Source organism: Canis lupus, chromosome 25, assembly GCF_011100685.1.
Source record: "Canis lupus familiaris isolate Mischka breed German Shepherd chromosome 25, alternate assembly UU_Cfam_GSD_1.0, whole genome shotgun sequence".
Classification (NCBI taxonomy): Eukaryota; Metazoa; Chordata; class Mammalia; order Carnivora; family Canidae; genus Canis; species Canis lupus.
Window position 1 is genome coordinate 17,023,513 of NC_049246.1, and position 15,856 is coordinate 17,039,368.

The window sequence follows — 15,856 nt, forward strand, 5'->3', positions numbered from 1 at the left end:
TCATTACAGAAACGAAAAAATAAAAAATAATTTAAAAATATTTGAAATTCAAATGATACATTTATAAATGTTGAGCTGTATTTCCTATATTTTTGTCTGAAAATAACTTTTTGCTTTCACTTTTGAAAGACATTTTTACTTGACATAATTCTAGATATTACTTCACTGTCTTCTGGGTTACATTTTTTCTGACAAGAAGTTCACAATCATTCTTTTTTAAGTGTATGTAATGTGTCTTTGTTTTCACTGGATGCTTTTAAGACATGCTTTTTAGCACTAGTTTCATGCAGTTTGATTATGATGTGCTTTGGTATATAGTTTTCTTCATGTTTTTTTACTTGGAATTAACTGAGCTTCTTGGAATGGATTTTATAACTTTCACCAAGTTTGGAAAGTATTTTAACCATTATTTCTTTAAATACTTAAATTCTGTCATCTCCACCCTCCCCCCATTTACTGCAGGGACTCCAGTTACATGTGTATTCGAACACAGCTCCCTGATGCACTGGCCATTTTTTGTTCAGTCTTTTTTCTGTGTTTCATTTGATAGATCCTGTTGCTGTATCTTTAAGTGCATCAGTCTCTCCTGTGTACTTTCTCATCTCCTGTAATATGAAGGTTTCCACTCTAACTAGATAGAGCACAGACTAGTATTTTTTAAGATTATTTTCTCTACACAGAGATTTCAATGTTGAGTGGTTTTGTTTTGTTTCCTCTTTCTCTTAAGCTGTTGTTCCATTAACTGCTGGCTTGCATTGTTTTTGATAAGAAATCAGCCTCTCTTTTGTCTTTATTCCACTCTTTATAAATTACTGTGTCTTTTTTTGCCCTTTGGCTACTTTTATTATTTTTTTTATCTTTATCTCTGATTTTAAGCAGTTTGATGATGTTCTTTGGTGTGGTTTTTTTTGTGTTTATCCTCTCTGGGGTTCTTTAGGCTTTTTGGATCTGTGAATTTATAATTTTTATCACATTTAAATAATTTTTATCATGTCTAACCATGCTCTCCCTCCACTGACTTTTTTGGGGGCACTCTTAAATATACATATGTTAAATTGCTTGATTGTGACCCATAGGTCGTTGCCATTCTTTACTCCCCCAGGCCCCATCTTTTTTCTCTATCTGCTAAAGTCTGGATAGTCTCTATTGCTATATCTGTAAGTTCACTGATCTTTTCCTCTGTGATGTCTGCTCTGCTGTTAAGCTCATCCAGTGATTTTTTTTATTTCAGATTTTATATATATATATTGACCTGAGCCAAAGGCAGATGCTCAACCACTGAGCCACCCAGGTGTCCCTCAGATATTACATTGTTTTTTATTGTTTAGCTCTAAAAGTTCAGTTTGGTCCTTTTTTATATGTATATAAATCTTATATTTCTCTTCTTATATATACATCTTTTTCCTGTTAATTCACAGACATATTTATAATCACTATTTTAAAATATTTGCTTCAGGATGCCTGAGGGGCTCCATAGTTGAGCATCTACCTTCAGCTCAGGGTGTGATCCCAGGGTTCTGGGATCTAGTCCCACATTGGGCTTCCCACAGGGAGCCTACTTCTCTCTACCTATGTCTCTGTCTCTGTCTCTCTCTGTCTCTGTCTCTCATGAATAAATAAATAAAATCTTTTTAAAAAATTAAGTATTTGCTTCAAGTTTTCATAGTCATTTCTAGTTCTTTTCTATTAACTATTTTTTCTTAGTTGTGGATCACATTTTCCTGCTACTTTTCATGTTAGTAATTTTTGGGTTTTTTTTTTTTCATGTTAGTAATTTTTTATTAGATGGATAGACATTTTGAATTCTGTATATTAAAGTTTGCTGTCTTCTTTGGCAGTTACTAGTTAGTTTGGTCCTTTTGAGGCTGTCTTAAACTTTGTTAGGCCGTGTTTAGTGTTTATTCTAGGGACATTTAGCACTGCAGCAAAGGTGCGAGCCACCTGGAGTGTCTACAGAATCCAGATGTTCAGTAAGATTTCTCTAGTCTGGCTGGTCAGATTTAAATACCTTCTAGTGTGATAGGAGCTCTGTGAATTATTCAACATGTACTTCCCATTTGTTGTTTTCCTAGAATCATATGTGAAGCTTAGCATTCATCAAAACATTCCAGTAAAATGCAGTGCACATTGCTGTAGCCCTTTTTTTGCATATCTCCCTCTTCCTCAGCTCTGTCCAGTAGACTCAAGCCACCTCAGCCTCTTGAAACACCCATCTCTGTCACCTCAATTCAATGAGATTACCTTGTTCTACTTTTTTCCCCTAGTGGTGCTCAGGTCCTAGCAGAAAGCTGGGATTCACTTGGTTGGTTTCTCTTTTTTCAGAGACCACAGTTCTGTGTTGCCTGTTTGGAAAACAGTTTTTGTATATACTGTTCAGTTTTCTGGTTGTTCATGACAAAATGTAACATTTACCAATTAATCCATCTTGGCTAGAAATGAAAGTCCCTTTTTACATAATTTTGGTACTTTTAAAATGTGAAATTAAGATATGTCTGTACTTTTTGTTAGATTGTAAACTTTTTTTTTAAGATTTTATTTATTCATGAGAGACACAGAGAGAGAGAGGCAGAGACACAGGCAGAGGGAGAAGCAGGCTCCATGCAGAGAGCCCAATGTGGGACTAGATCCTGGAACCCCAGGATCACACTCTGAGCCAAAGGCAGACACAACCACTGAGCCACCCAGGCATCTCTAGATTGTAAACTTCTCGAGGGCAAAGATTTTCTTCTGTTTTGTTCACTGTTATATCCCTAGTCCTGATAATATTACCCAGGGCGTCATGGGCATTTAATAAATATTTGTCAAATGAATAAATATTTGGAACTTAACATCTTGAATTTCAGTTTGAGCCTTTATGATGTCTTAAATTATTCTGATGAGCAGGTCAGTTACCCAGATATTTGATTACCTATGTTTGAGGTATCATAATCTTAATAGGCATCATAATATTAATAAGCATTATAATCTTAATTACCCAAATATTTAAATAGCCAGCTTCCCAGATATTTGAATACCTATGTTTGAGGTATCATAATCTCTATCATAATCATAATCTATTATAGACATATATTTTTTTAAGATTTTTATTTATTCATTTGAGAGAGAGAAAAGAGAGAGTAAGCAAGAGAGAGCTCAAGCAGAGGGAATGGCAGAGGGAAGGAGAAGCAGGCTCCTCACTGAGCAGGGAGCCAGATGTGGGAATGCGTCCAAGGACCCTGGGATCATGACCAAAACCAAAGGCAGATGTTTAACTGACTGAGCCACCAGGCACCCCAGGCATTATAATCTTTATAGTCTTAATTGATATTGTTGATTTAATATTGATTGGATATTGTTTTAAAATATACATAAATTATGAGAAGAAGGCTTATGTCTTCAATGAGGCTACTAACTCTCTAAATTAGAAAGTTTTAAGAATTATTTTCTGAAATGACAAGTTATGATAATTTCTTTATACTATGCTTTTGTAGAATGGTTGTTAGATTTGACCACCTTAATTTAAGTTAATACAATTTAAATTATTACTGATATTTTTCATTATGCAGCTTGGGTGATGGTTGCAGTTTTCCAACTCGCCTTGTGGGGATGGATCCAGAACAAGCTTCTGTTACAAATCAAAATGAATATGCCAGAAGGTGTGCTTCTGTCATTAAGTTTTTCATTATGCGTTATAAAGCAAACTGTGTGTGTGTGTGTGCGTGTCATACATATGTATCTGATAAATACAAGTAATAATTTGTAAGTCAACATAGATAGGGAAAGAGAAATTCTATGTAATTTTTTTTAACTGAGACCTAATGTGTATGTACTTAATATGTTTAGGATAACCATACTTTTTATCATCCAAACCAGAACACTGAAGAGTAAGAAAGAGAATGCTTACTATTAATAGTTGAACCAGGACAATCACATATACCTGGAAATGTCTGGGCAAACCAGGAAACATGGCTACCCTAACTCTGCTACATCTTTCTAGAAAACAAAACGTTCTTTCAAGATTTGATCCTTGGTTTATATCAGCTACATTTTTTTCAAAGAACTTAGTCATAGTATCCACTATTATATTTTGATAAACAGATTTAAACTTCAATGCAGAGATAATATTAATGAGGATTTCAGAAATACAAATGTAAAAATCCCTCTTAGAAGATTTTTCTTTAAAAAAAAGATTTTTTCTTTTTAGCATTTGTGTGGCAAGCAAACTGATTCATAAATTCAAAGAAATAGTTCATTTTAAATGAAATATTAAACAAGATAGAGATATTTCTGTCAAAGTAAAATAGTTGAAATTTTTATAGGACAGAAATAAATTGTGGGGAAGGAGGGATTATAAATTCCAAGCCAGCCTATTAATTTTTTTGTCCTGTCATATATAATTATGTGCTTACAATATAGACCTTCAAACCTCCAGTCTTAGGACCTTAGAACTCTAACATTTATTGTGAGTCCAAACAAGTCCCTAAAACTGTGTGAGACTGAGCTTCCACCTCTATAAAATGAGGATAACCATATGTACCTCCAGGGGTTATTGTGAAGGTTCACATCATATGTATAAAGCACCTAGCACAGTGTCTGGCCCATAGTAAGTACATAAGAACTACTAGTTCCCTTTTCCTTCTGTTCCTCCATTCCCTCCCTCCCTGGATCTCTTAGCAAGAAAAGTAAGTCTACGCTAAATCACTAAATCATTTTTTCCCCTTAGATCTAAACTGCAGAGGTAGAAAGCAGAAAACTTGGGAAATGACAGGTAATTTTTTTGTCCTGGCCACAGACATAGATCCTCACCTTGTGCTACTACCTTATGGCTTTTGATTAACACATTTTAAAAGTTTCACACCAGCCTCTGAAGCTTTTTCCTTTTGTCTAATTGTTTTCATTGGCACTGTTGGAATATAGATTTTGGGTCTAAGAGCCATTCAGTTGGGGGCCGGGGGTATATTTTTCTTTTGAAGATAGGGTTTTTTTAGAGTGCTGAGATCTCATGAGTTGCCCTCACATATTTAGGAGAAGGAATACTAATTTGCTGCTTATTAATAAAGTGTCCTTAATTGAGCATTAAACTATTTACTAAATTACCTCTTCCTCTTTTCAGTATTGGCTCAAATCAACCCTTTCCCATCAAACCGCTTAGTGAATCAAAAAACCGATTATTGGACAGTGAATCTCAGTGGATAGAGAATGGATCTGAAGAAAGCACTGTCAGATCAGGTAATACTTGTCATTTAAAAACAGTGCTTTTCCTGGTTAAAATGAAGATCAAACAAATTTAACAACTGTGGAGAAATTAAAACAACATGGTATTTTATACTAAGCTATGTGAGACTTTTTAATAAAATATCTTACAAATGGGGCATCAGTGTTTATTGGTAGCTTTTATAGAGAAAAGTTTTGAGTAAGTGTAGTGGCTACTGCTGTGTTTTGTTCTGTTTACGGGTGGGATTTTCTTTTGTTACCCAGGCGCATATTTCTTTACCTCCAGTGTAGAACGTTCTTTTGGCCTTCACTATTCTGAATAACATTTAAACAAGGTTATTTTCTTAGGGTCTTAACTTTGCTTATTTGAAAATAATTTTTGAAACGCTTTGTAGTCAAAAATAAATAAGAATTAAAAATTTTAAAAAATAAGAAATGCATTGTAGTCATTGCTGCCTTAGTATAAAAAGAATAAACTGAATATATTTTAACCTTTTCTTGATAACTCCATCATTTCCTGAATTATAGATGCATCATAGAACAGTTGGTAAGACAGAAGTGGTTTTTCAAACCAGATTGGGTTTTTATTTTATTTTTATTTTTTATTTATTTTTTAAAAATATTTTATTTATTCATGAGAGACACAAAGAGAGAGAGAGAGAGGCAGAGACACAGGCAGAGGGAGAAGCAGGCTCCAGGGGGCAGCCCCGGTGGTGCAGCGGTTTAGCGCCGCCTACAGCCCAGGGCGTGATCCTGGAGACCCTGGATCGAGTCCCACTTCAGGCTCTCTGTATGATGCCTGCTTCTCCCTCTGCCTGTGTCTCTGCCTCTCTTTCTCTGTCTCTATGAATAAATAAATAAAATATTAAAAAAAAAAAAAAAAAAAGAAGAAGAAGCAGGCTCCAGGCAGGGAGCCCGATGTGGGACTAGATCCCGAGTCTCCAGGATCATGCCCTGGGCTGCAGGCAGGCACTAAACCGCTGAGCCACCCAGGCTGCCCCAGATTGGGTTTTTAACAAAGCTTGGCCACTTAATAGGCATTACAATCTAAAATATATGTGTGGCGTTTTTCATCAGCACTAATAACATTGTCATCATCTTGCACTGTGGGAAAATGGTTTGGAGGAAATACCCTAAAACTTGAAAACTATCAGAATTTCTGATTCTTTTTTCTTTTTGGCTTTTAGCAGCACTTAAGTTATTCTCTTGAATTAGTATCATTAGAATCTTCATTAGGACCATTAGACCCCATATGGGTCGAGGGAAAAATTCCTTTCATGGGCTTTGTAATTATTGCTGAACATCTTTAAAAGCCGATGGACATTTTTACAAATATAAGCGTAAAACCAGATTTTTAGCTCTTAGTGCTGATTGACTTCTGGGTTCTCAAAGAGGATAAATGGTTGACACCGTAAGTCTATTTAATGCTTACATAAGAGTTGCTTTTACTGTAATCATCAATTTTACCATTTAGCCGGAAACATAATACTTCTTTTTTTTGTCCTGTCATATATAATTATGTGCTTACAGGGACAAATAACCATGTTACAGTGGCAATAGAAAATTGAGTACCACTTGTTCATAACTAATCATTTGAATAAGAGAAAGGTAAGACAGTATAAAGGTAATTTCCTTGAACAAATGCAGTAATTTGCATGTTTGTACTCTCCAACAATTTGCAAGTCAATTTTTTTTAACTCTTTTAATTATATCAGCAAAATTAGGTAGGTCAAAAGAGATAGGTAGTTCAGAAGCGATTGGATGGTAACAGCTGCTTAAATCCCATTTTTCTTACCACTCCTAGTGCAATCTTTGTAAATATGTATGGTTAGATTAATTAAGAAACTAAAAACTGGTGTGGATTGATATGTGAACAACTAATCTTTTCAGTAAACAGTGTCTTGCTAGCTGTTTAAGAAAGAATGACTAATTAGGCTGCAAAAAAGACTGAATAAATTCACTGATGTGACTTAGTTGGAAAAGACAGAACAAAAGAGCAGTTTACCGAAGCCAACCACACTGATCAGCTGCTATCTGGCTAGCTCTGAGATAATAGCCAGAGGAAATTAATTTAAATAGCAATCAAGGACATTCCAGACAGATTAAACATAAACGTAGTACCAGCAGTGAGAGTAATGTAACTAAGTTGAACTGTGGAGATGAAGTGAACTCTTGTCTCTCCTGATGCTTTAGAACAAAAACTGCTAAGGAGCTAGCTCCGTGACTCAGCAACATATTAGGCAGCTATGAGATTGTTTTGAAGTCTTCCTAATAATATATATTGCTTATCTTTTGTTACATAACAAATTACCACAAACTTAGCAATTCAAGACAACATCCCTTTATTATCTCAGTTTCTCTGTGTCAGGAATTCATTTTTTTCAGTTCTCTGGCATCTCAATTAGGGGAACGTCTGCTTCCTTGCTCAGCATTTTTCATTAGCATTCAGTTCCGTGTAAAGAACCCAAAGCCTGTGTCGGAAGCCAGAGCCTAAGTCCTAGACAGGATCAGAACAGAGGCTCTCAGTCGGGGTGGTGTGAGGCTGGACTCCGAAGATGATTGGTGATTGTATCATGTGATCATGTCAACCAGAACTGTGGTTGTGGGATAGCCCCACTTCTAGGATTCTTAACGTGGGTGGAATAATGTGTAATGCTATGCTTGTTGAAAGCCCTCAACAACCTATAAATAATGTTGCTGTGGGTAATTCCCCATATCCTGTCGCAGTCTTAGGAAGGAGTAGGCAAGATGTCTCCTTAGATTACATCCAAGTTAACAGTTAAAGGAGAACTGTAAGAATCTACATCTTTTCAAATGCTCTCTTGATTGCTTCAGAGGAAGAAAGTCAGCAATGTCACTTATTTACTGTTTATAAAAATCTTTGTTATTACAATATTAGTACTATTAAAATATTTATTTCCTATCTTATTTTAGCAGCTTTATACCTTTGCCCACAAAACCATTTAATAAATCTTGTTCTTCGAAATATAAAATCAAGTTTTAACCAATAACTCAATTGTTTCTGGTTTTGTAGGTGTATAAAAACGTATTATGGACTGATATTTTCAGTTTTATTTGGAAGAAAATGATCAGTGGAATGAAATAATTGAAATATGACAGAAGATATATTTTTTAAAGAAGGAAGCCTTTGTGCAGATCGCCAGATCCACAGGAGCACTACTCCAGAGCAGGAAGATGCCTTAATCCTAAATATACCCATTTGTGCTACATCAACTTACTGCTACAAAAGTGACTTCATTTTACTTTGGAAATAACACTTTTGCTGTTATGAGATGCTACAGTATGAGCTATCAAGTCACATGTTAACATGGCATATGTATTTTTTTGACATTAGAGTTGTTTCTTAGTATCCATATAAATTTTCACTCCAGAAACAAGCTGAAAAGTTATCTTATGTGAAGTACATGTAGGGCGGTAAGGTGGCTGAAGGTGAATAATAATATTCATCTACTTTTGCTTGTACTGTATAAGGAAAAGGAAATAACTTTTTTTTAATTGGGTGTTTGCTAACTTATAATTACTGTTTTATACTTTTCAACATTTATAATAAAGTTTTTTATTGTTAACTATAAAATAACACTCAGAAAGATTCAGATATCTAAATATAATTATTTAAAGCATGGAGAACATTTGTATAATTCATTGATGGCTTAGTTCTAAGCATTAATACAACCATGTGATGTAGTGTTGTGCCCAAGGCTTAAAGGAAACTTGGCAGTATAGGAAATATTTTTGGTTCCCTCTACTTTTAAATTACTTTTTTGTTGAACTTTCATGGGTATTTTTATGGGCAGGGAGACAAAATAGAAATATTGGACACAGTAAGAATAGTGGCAGTGGCTAGAAGAAAAGTAAAGAGGAATATAGGCAGGTATTGTAAGCTGTTAAAAATTATTTCTAGGGGTGCCTGGGTGCCTCAGCGGTTGGGCGTCTGCTTTCAGCTCAGGGCGTGATCCTGGAGTACCAGGATTGAGTCCTACATCAGGCTCCCTGCATGGAGCCTGCTTCTCCCTCTGCCTCTGTCTCTGCCTCTCTCTCTCTCTGTCTCTCATGAATAAATAAATAAAGCCTTAAAAAAATTATTTCTAGTCCTAAGGTATTTAGAATGCCAAATCCTTGGTTTTTCAAATGTCAGTTTAGGTGATTACTGGCAATTACTTTGAAATGTTTTACAGCATTCCTTTAACAGCTTAAACAGTGACTTAAAAGGCAATTTGAACAAGAGTAAAACTGCCTAGTGTAATTTCTTCTTTCTGGAAAGAAATTCTAACTGAAGTATCCAGTCTCTGAGCAGTGGATTCCACTTTTACTTGCAGAATTTTAAATCCGACTTCCTAAATAGCAGCCCCTGTCTGCCTGGTGGACCTGCATCTCCCTTTTCCTCTTGAAATGCAATCTAAGCAACAGAAATTGTAGCATTAATTCTGAGGGAAAATACTGTATCCTGTAAAGGAGAAACAAGGTAGAAATGTTATTCCTTACTTACCCTGTCTAGTCAAATATACACACAGAGATCAAAATAATTGATTGCTTCCTGTATTGGGTGGAGAGAAATCTTAACCCGCATCTGTAAATATCAACTGATACAGTTTCCCTGTCTGTAAATGGAATTGGGGAGAAAGGGGTGTTATGCATGAGTTGGACTGGATGACCTCTCACATTCTTTGATTCCTGATTTTGCAAAAGTAACCTTACATTTCATTCATCAAACAAATATTCTGTGTGCCAAACATATGCTAGGGATAGCTCTGTCATTTCCTAATGTAGCATAAATTTTATAGTCAACTATTCCAGATACTCACCTTAGAGGATTTGTCTAATTATGTTGGCTATACTAATATTAGATTTTAAAAGGATGTAATGTTTTTTTCCCTTGAACCAAAGGAATGAGTTAGCTTTGAAAATACAGTTTGGAATACTATTATAATGATTCTTGTACCTTTATTTCAACTTTGTTGTCCTAATAATCTTGACTCTAGAAAACTTCTAAGTATGAGAGCTAAGCGATAACAAAACATCACTTCATTTTGGCATTTTGTGTATTATAAGGAAATTGTGAATGTTTAAACCTACTTAACTACTTTCAGAATTGTTCTGGTACTTTTTGTGAGTATTTCTAGATTTAGATCAAAGGATTTGCATGCACCTGATTAACAGTTGAGGAAACAAGAATTTCCCCTTTAACCTATCCAGGCACTTTTGTGGTGGTATATCTTTCTCTTTTAGGTTGTATTTCACATCATCTTTAATAGCATAGCAAACACCTTTCCAGAAATTTTCACTTAAAGCTTCTTGCTTTAGTTACCTTTGCTTTAGTTTATGGCCAACATTTTCCCAAATGCTAAATATTTGGCTGTTTTTTTCATACATATTAATGGTTGTTCAGCAAGGGCCTACACGCAGTATGGGAGTCAGGACAAGGCTGCCTCTTTGGTATTTCAACTGGTATTGACTAGTTCTGTCACCTCTTTGCAAGAGAAAAGGTCAAATGAAGGCCTTCAAAATGTACTAGTACATCTTTGGTCCATCAAATACTTTGAATAGTTGTGGTGTGATATGTAAGGAAAATAAAGTTGAATTTCAGGTCTTGCCATTGCCATTAAAGACAAATTCCACAAAGTCGCGGTTTTACCTGGGTACAGATTTACTTGAATATTCAGTACCTGAGGCATCTGACCAGTGTAACTATGCCAAACCAAAGAGCAGCTGCAGTACAATAGTTATTAAACACGAACACGTTTACAGAGTTTAGTTCCATCTTTACGTGTGGATGATTTTTTAAAACCTTTTTACATATTGAATGGTTTTGATCCAATGTGTCATAAGTGAATTTAACTGTGTAAGGTTAGGTTAAATCAAATATGCAATGTTTACTTGAATTTTATTTCTTTTAGAAAGATTCTGACTATGTTTACAGGATTGTTCAAATTAAAGATTATCAGACACATGAGATGTCCATTCAATAATCTTTAAAGCAAATGTATATTAAGGGCTTAGTGTTAGGATCTGTATATTTGGGGCACTGAATAGACAGTGACTTACAAATATGTTTTGCTTACATTTTGTTCTAGGACTAGCACTGCTATCAATGGAAACTATTTTTAAAATAATCTGTTACTAAGAAATTAATCATATTTTTGCATTTCAGCCAAAATAAAGATCATATCTAATAATTTGTAAGATATAATATGTAAGCCTGAAATCCATGTGTGTTTCATATGATCTGAACTGTATTTTCCAATCTAAATTAAAAATGCAATATAGATTCAGAAAGGTCCATATTTTTCTAATGACATCATTTTATATTTTGTTGGGTTGCATAAAGAAGCAAGGAATTGTATTTGTACTAAAAGATTAAGAAAGCTATTAGTCAAGTTTATTATATTTGTACATGATTGCAGATGAGGCTATACCCATTTCAAAGAAAAGATGGACACTATTTTCAAGTAATCTTTAATATGTTTTTATAGACACGAATTTGAAATACAGTTTACTTTGGTTGTCTTTACTTATCAAGTACTGTAAGTCTTGTATTTGTTTCTCATAAGTGTAATCTTGGACCATGACTTCATGTTAAGTCTTTGCTTTGTCTTTTGGATGGCCTAACCTACATTAACATGAAGGCTGAACATTTTTAAACTTTTTTTTCAAAAGTCATAATAATGATTTACTTTATTAATAAACAAAATAAAGTCCTGAAAGAACATTTTGGTGATGGTGGTGGTGTTGTTATAAAGTGGTATTTACCAAATGAGATAATAACTATTATTTTGGTCATCCTGAAAATTTGGTAAAATAGTGTTTAGAGAATTAGCTAATAATTTGGGATAATGACATCTAAGACAGGTGCTATTTGAGTGCAGCGGTATTTTAATTTACGTAGGCCAGAGGTATAGATTGCTTTATTCAAAGGTTTTAAATTTGCTTTTACTGAACATAAGTTGATTTTCAATTCAAAAGTCACTTTAAGGTTGTATGAACCTTTGAAACACCGTAAGAGTTGTTGGACTATGGCTCTCAAAATGCTGAATGAGTTTTATTTTGTGCAGAATTCTTTTCAACATTTGTGTTCTAATTGCCTTCTGAATCAACAAAGTTTTGATATATTTGAGGCTGCTCAATGAAACAGGAAGGCTATGAGAGCTATGATTCCCAGTTTTTAGACTAGCAAAATTTCAGAACCTTCACAGGAACCAGTAGGGGCCAGTAGAGATAAAGCAACCTTTATGTTTGTTTTTTGGAGGATAGAGGGTAATTTAAAGTACTGTGTTTGGGGTAGGAAGGAGGACAGACTACTACATCACACTGGCTTTACTTTTCTCACTTCTTAATAAGCTAACTTTTTAGAACCATTCTGGAAAAGTTGAGTGATGTTGGCCTCTTTTACCTATTTTATGCTCATGCACCCCAGAATCTAGAGACATGAGAATTAACATTTAGTTTTTCCTGAGTAACAGGTTTTTATGGATATTTTAACCATCCTATGAAGTTAACTTCATTTTCTTTAACCTCTCTATACCAGTGCCTTCCATCTGATAAAGAGGATTTAAGTGCTGTTTCCACTCCTTAATTTACCACCTATTCTTCAAGCAAGAATGTCACCTCTCAGTCCATTCTCCAGTAAGTTAATTCTTTTCATGTAGGATTTTCAATCCAGTAGCATGCTTTCTTCACACTTCCCCATGACCTCCAAACCAAGTTAGTTCTCTGTGTTGCCCAAAGTACCATACATTGTTCTATTACTAATTTAATTTAGCCATATATTGGTCATATGTACTTTCAGGTCAACTCACTAGGTTATAAATTTTTGAGGATTTTTTTTTGTACTAACTATCCATAAAATGAATATTGAAGTTCAAAAAAGAATTGTAAGGAATTTCATGTTCATTAATCTGTGCTGTCCCAAGTTCTCAAAGAAAAGTGAGCATGACAGCCTATAAAATTATCTCAAATTTGAAAAATATTTGTTAAAAAATCATTCACACATTTCGTTGAGAATATAAATTTACAGTGCAGCATCATTGGAGAGCAGTTTGGCAGTATCAAGTCTTCAAATGCCTGTATTCTCTGACCTATCAGTTCTACTTTGGGGAATTTTATGGGTTTACTTCTGCATTATGAACAGTACCTAAGGATATTAGTTGCAGAGCTGTTTGAAACGACAAAAGACTGCAAACAGCATGTCCCACCGCCATCTATGGTGACAGACACGAGAGTATCTGAAAGGATACACAATGAACTATTACTCGGGTTGCCTCCAGAGGAAATGAGGCATCAGCCATAGATTACATCTCACTCTCTGCCCTTTCATACTATTTTATTTTTATATTATATGTGGATGTTACTTTTAAAAAAGTAAAATGGGTTAGACATTCTATAGATCAGTGAGGGAGAAATAGGTTGTTTGATATATAATGCTGGACCAACATGCTAGCCATCTGGGGAAAAATGAAGTTGCTCTATCCTTCACATCTTAGAACAAATCCACTTGGTCCATGAACTTGATTAGACATTAGAAAATGAAAACAAATACTGCAGAAAAAACATGGGTAACATTTTATAATGGGCTAGGATAGGTATTTCTAAGTGGACACAACACTGGTAGTGATGAAGGAAAACAGATATGAGTACATGGGAACCTAAGAGGAAGACTAGCACTGATAGGAAAAAAATGGAACTAGAACAAATTCACAAAAGAAATAAGGATCAATAATAGCATCTAGAAAGATGCTTGGCTTCCTTAAAGAAACACCAGTGAGGTTATTTTTGCCTCAGATACGCAATAGCCAGTGTTGCTGAGGTTATGGGCAAAGTAGCATTTTGGTGGGAATATAAAATGGCATAATTTCACTAAAAAAGTAATTTGGCAATCTGTGTCTAAGTTTCACTGTGCATAATCTTGGTACTGGCCACTGTACTCTTAGAGATACACCCATAAGGCTGATTGCTTGAGAAAGCAGTAAGGACATAAGGAAAAGCAGTACATGTTCATTTATAGGGAGGCAGCTAAATTATGTTACTCTTTTCCAGAGACTGCAATGAAGCCATTTACGGAAGGTCTTGTATAGCCATATACATAAAAACAAGTATCTCCATGGGGAAGATCTCGAAGACATTAAATGAAATGATCAACTTGCAGAGCTCTATATATATAGTCCGATCCCACCTAGAGCTTCCAGAGTGCCTTTGAGTACTGTGCCTCTGTGCTCAAACTCAGCCTATTCGTTTAGCACTTGCTCCTGAGGATGGGTGAGTGCTGGGACCAGAGGGAGTGCAGAGCCACAGGCCTCCCTGCCCTCCAGGGCTGACTTGGGTGGAGTGGCAGCTGCCCCTCGCCTTCTGGCTGCTGGGGGAATATGCTCACCAGGACCTCTGCACTGAGATGGGAAGGAACGCTCCCGTCCTGAACCGGCCAGGGCCCAGGCAGGCAGAGCCAGAGCCCAAGACATCAGCGGGCCTCTGGGCATTCTCGGTACAGACAATGAAATGCCAGCTTATGATGTGCCTTGTGGCCGCCCGGAAGTGACGACCATCTGTTTGGAAGATTTCCCAACTATCACCCCGTGCACAGCGTGTGCACGAGCTGCTGTAAGCCTTGCTCTCAGCCTTTTAAAATAAAACTTGAAGCCCATGTTTACATGTTTACATGTTTATGACATGTAGCCTTTGTAGATGCAGAGAAGCTGTCCACATCTGCTAAAAGTACAGTTAGAGAAATAACTTGTGATCTTTTTGTTTAAATTCACTCAAGAGGCACATCATCTGCAAATGACCTTTGGAAATGCAATCTCTACGTCTGGTTTTAGATTCAGGTCCTTATCTGTGTCCAGAGTTGGAAGACAGAAGCGGGGAAGGGCTTCCATAGGATGTCTGTGTTAGAGCCATTTTCAGTATGTGACCTATCAGCACTCCCAGATATAGTGTGTATAGTGATTAAACTTCAGTCCTTAGTTAAAGTATGTAGCTTTTCTAGATGTTCAGATGTGCTCATTGTACTTAACAGTAGATAGAGGGTTGATATTTCTTTTTTTTTTTTAAAGGGTTGATATTTCACTATTCTTAGACTGTCTAATAGAAACATTGAACCACTTTGAAAAATAACTTATACTTTTGACTAAGTAAATGGAGGACAGTGAGAAGGGAATCATGCATATTTCCTGTAATGCTGTATATGTGGTGAATATACGAGAAAAAGGTGTGCTCTAATTTCATATGACATGATTGATAAATACACAGAGTGAACATTGTAGATCCGTATTTTAACACCTGTCTTTCTAGACACTTATAGTAAAATAATGTGTTTTTTATACTTCTTTTTTGGTTGTTAAATTCAAAACCAAATACACTGTGATGGAATTTATATTAAAGAAAAAAAAAGGACTGTCCTCCAGAACTGATGTTTTAATCCATCTCTTTGAGCTGCATCGCATTTATGAACTCTACTGGAAAAGTCACAAAAGAATGTCTGAAAGGAAAGATCCTATGCCATCTGTTCATTTTTAGAAAATACTACAAATTATACTTGGTTCTATATGTGTGGGGTTTTTGGGCTTTTGGGGGTTTTGTTTTGCTTGGGGTTGTTAAGCGATCCTTTATTGAAATGATTTTTTTTTTTTTTTTTTTTTTTTTTTGCAGTTCTTAA

General features: G+C 35.4%; 1 protein-coding gene across 12 annotated transcripts in view; it reads left to right on the top strand.

The window, feature by feature from the left end:
* Window positions 1–15,599, top strand: part of ZDHHC20 (zinc finger DHHC-type palmitoyltransferase 20) — a 77,920-nt gene extending 62,321 nt beyond the window's left edge. For 3 of the 12 annotated variants that reach the window (XR_005378484.1, XR_005378490.1, XR_005378492.1), the window contains exons 10-15: window positions 3,546–3,635; window positions 5,093–5,208; window positions 6,724–6,801; window positions 8,228–8,643; window positions 12,737–12,834; window positions 14,245–15,599. Coding sequence is in view for 2 of the 12 variants with exons in the window: in XM_038573488.1 (XP_038429416.1) it covers window positions 3,546–3,635; window positions 5,093–5,208; window positions 6,724–6,761 (244 nt within the window). In the remaining 10 variants the exon portion in view is untranslated. Of the gene's footprint in view, window positions 1–3,545; window positions 3,636–4,702; window positions 4,748–5,092; window positions 5,209–6,723; window positions 6,802–8,227; window positions 11,921–12,736; window positions 12,835–14,244 lie in introns of those variants that run through there. The other 9 variants (XR_005378486.1, XR_005378489.1, XR_005378493.1 and 6 more) reach the window with 6 other exon arrangements.
* Window positions 15,600–15,856: the final 257 nt, after the last annotated feature.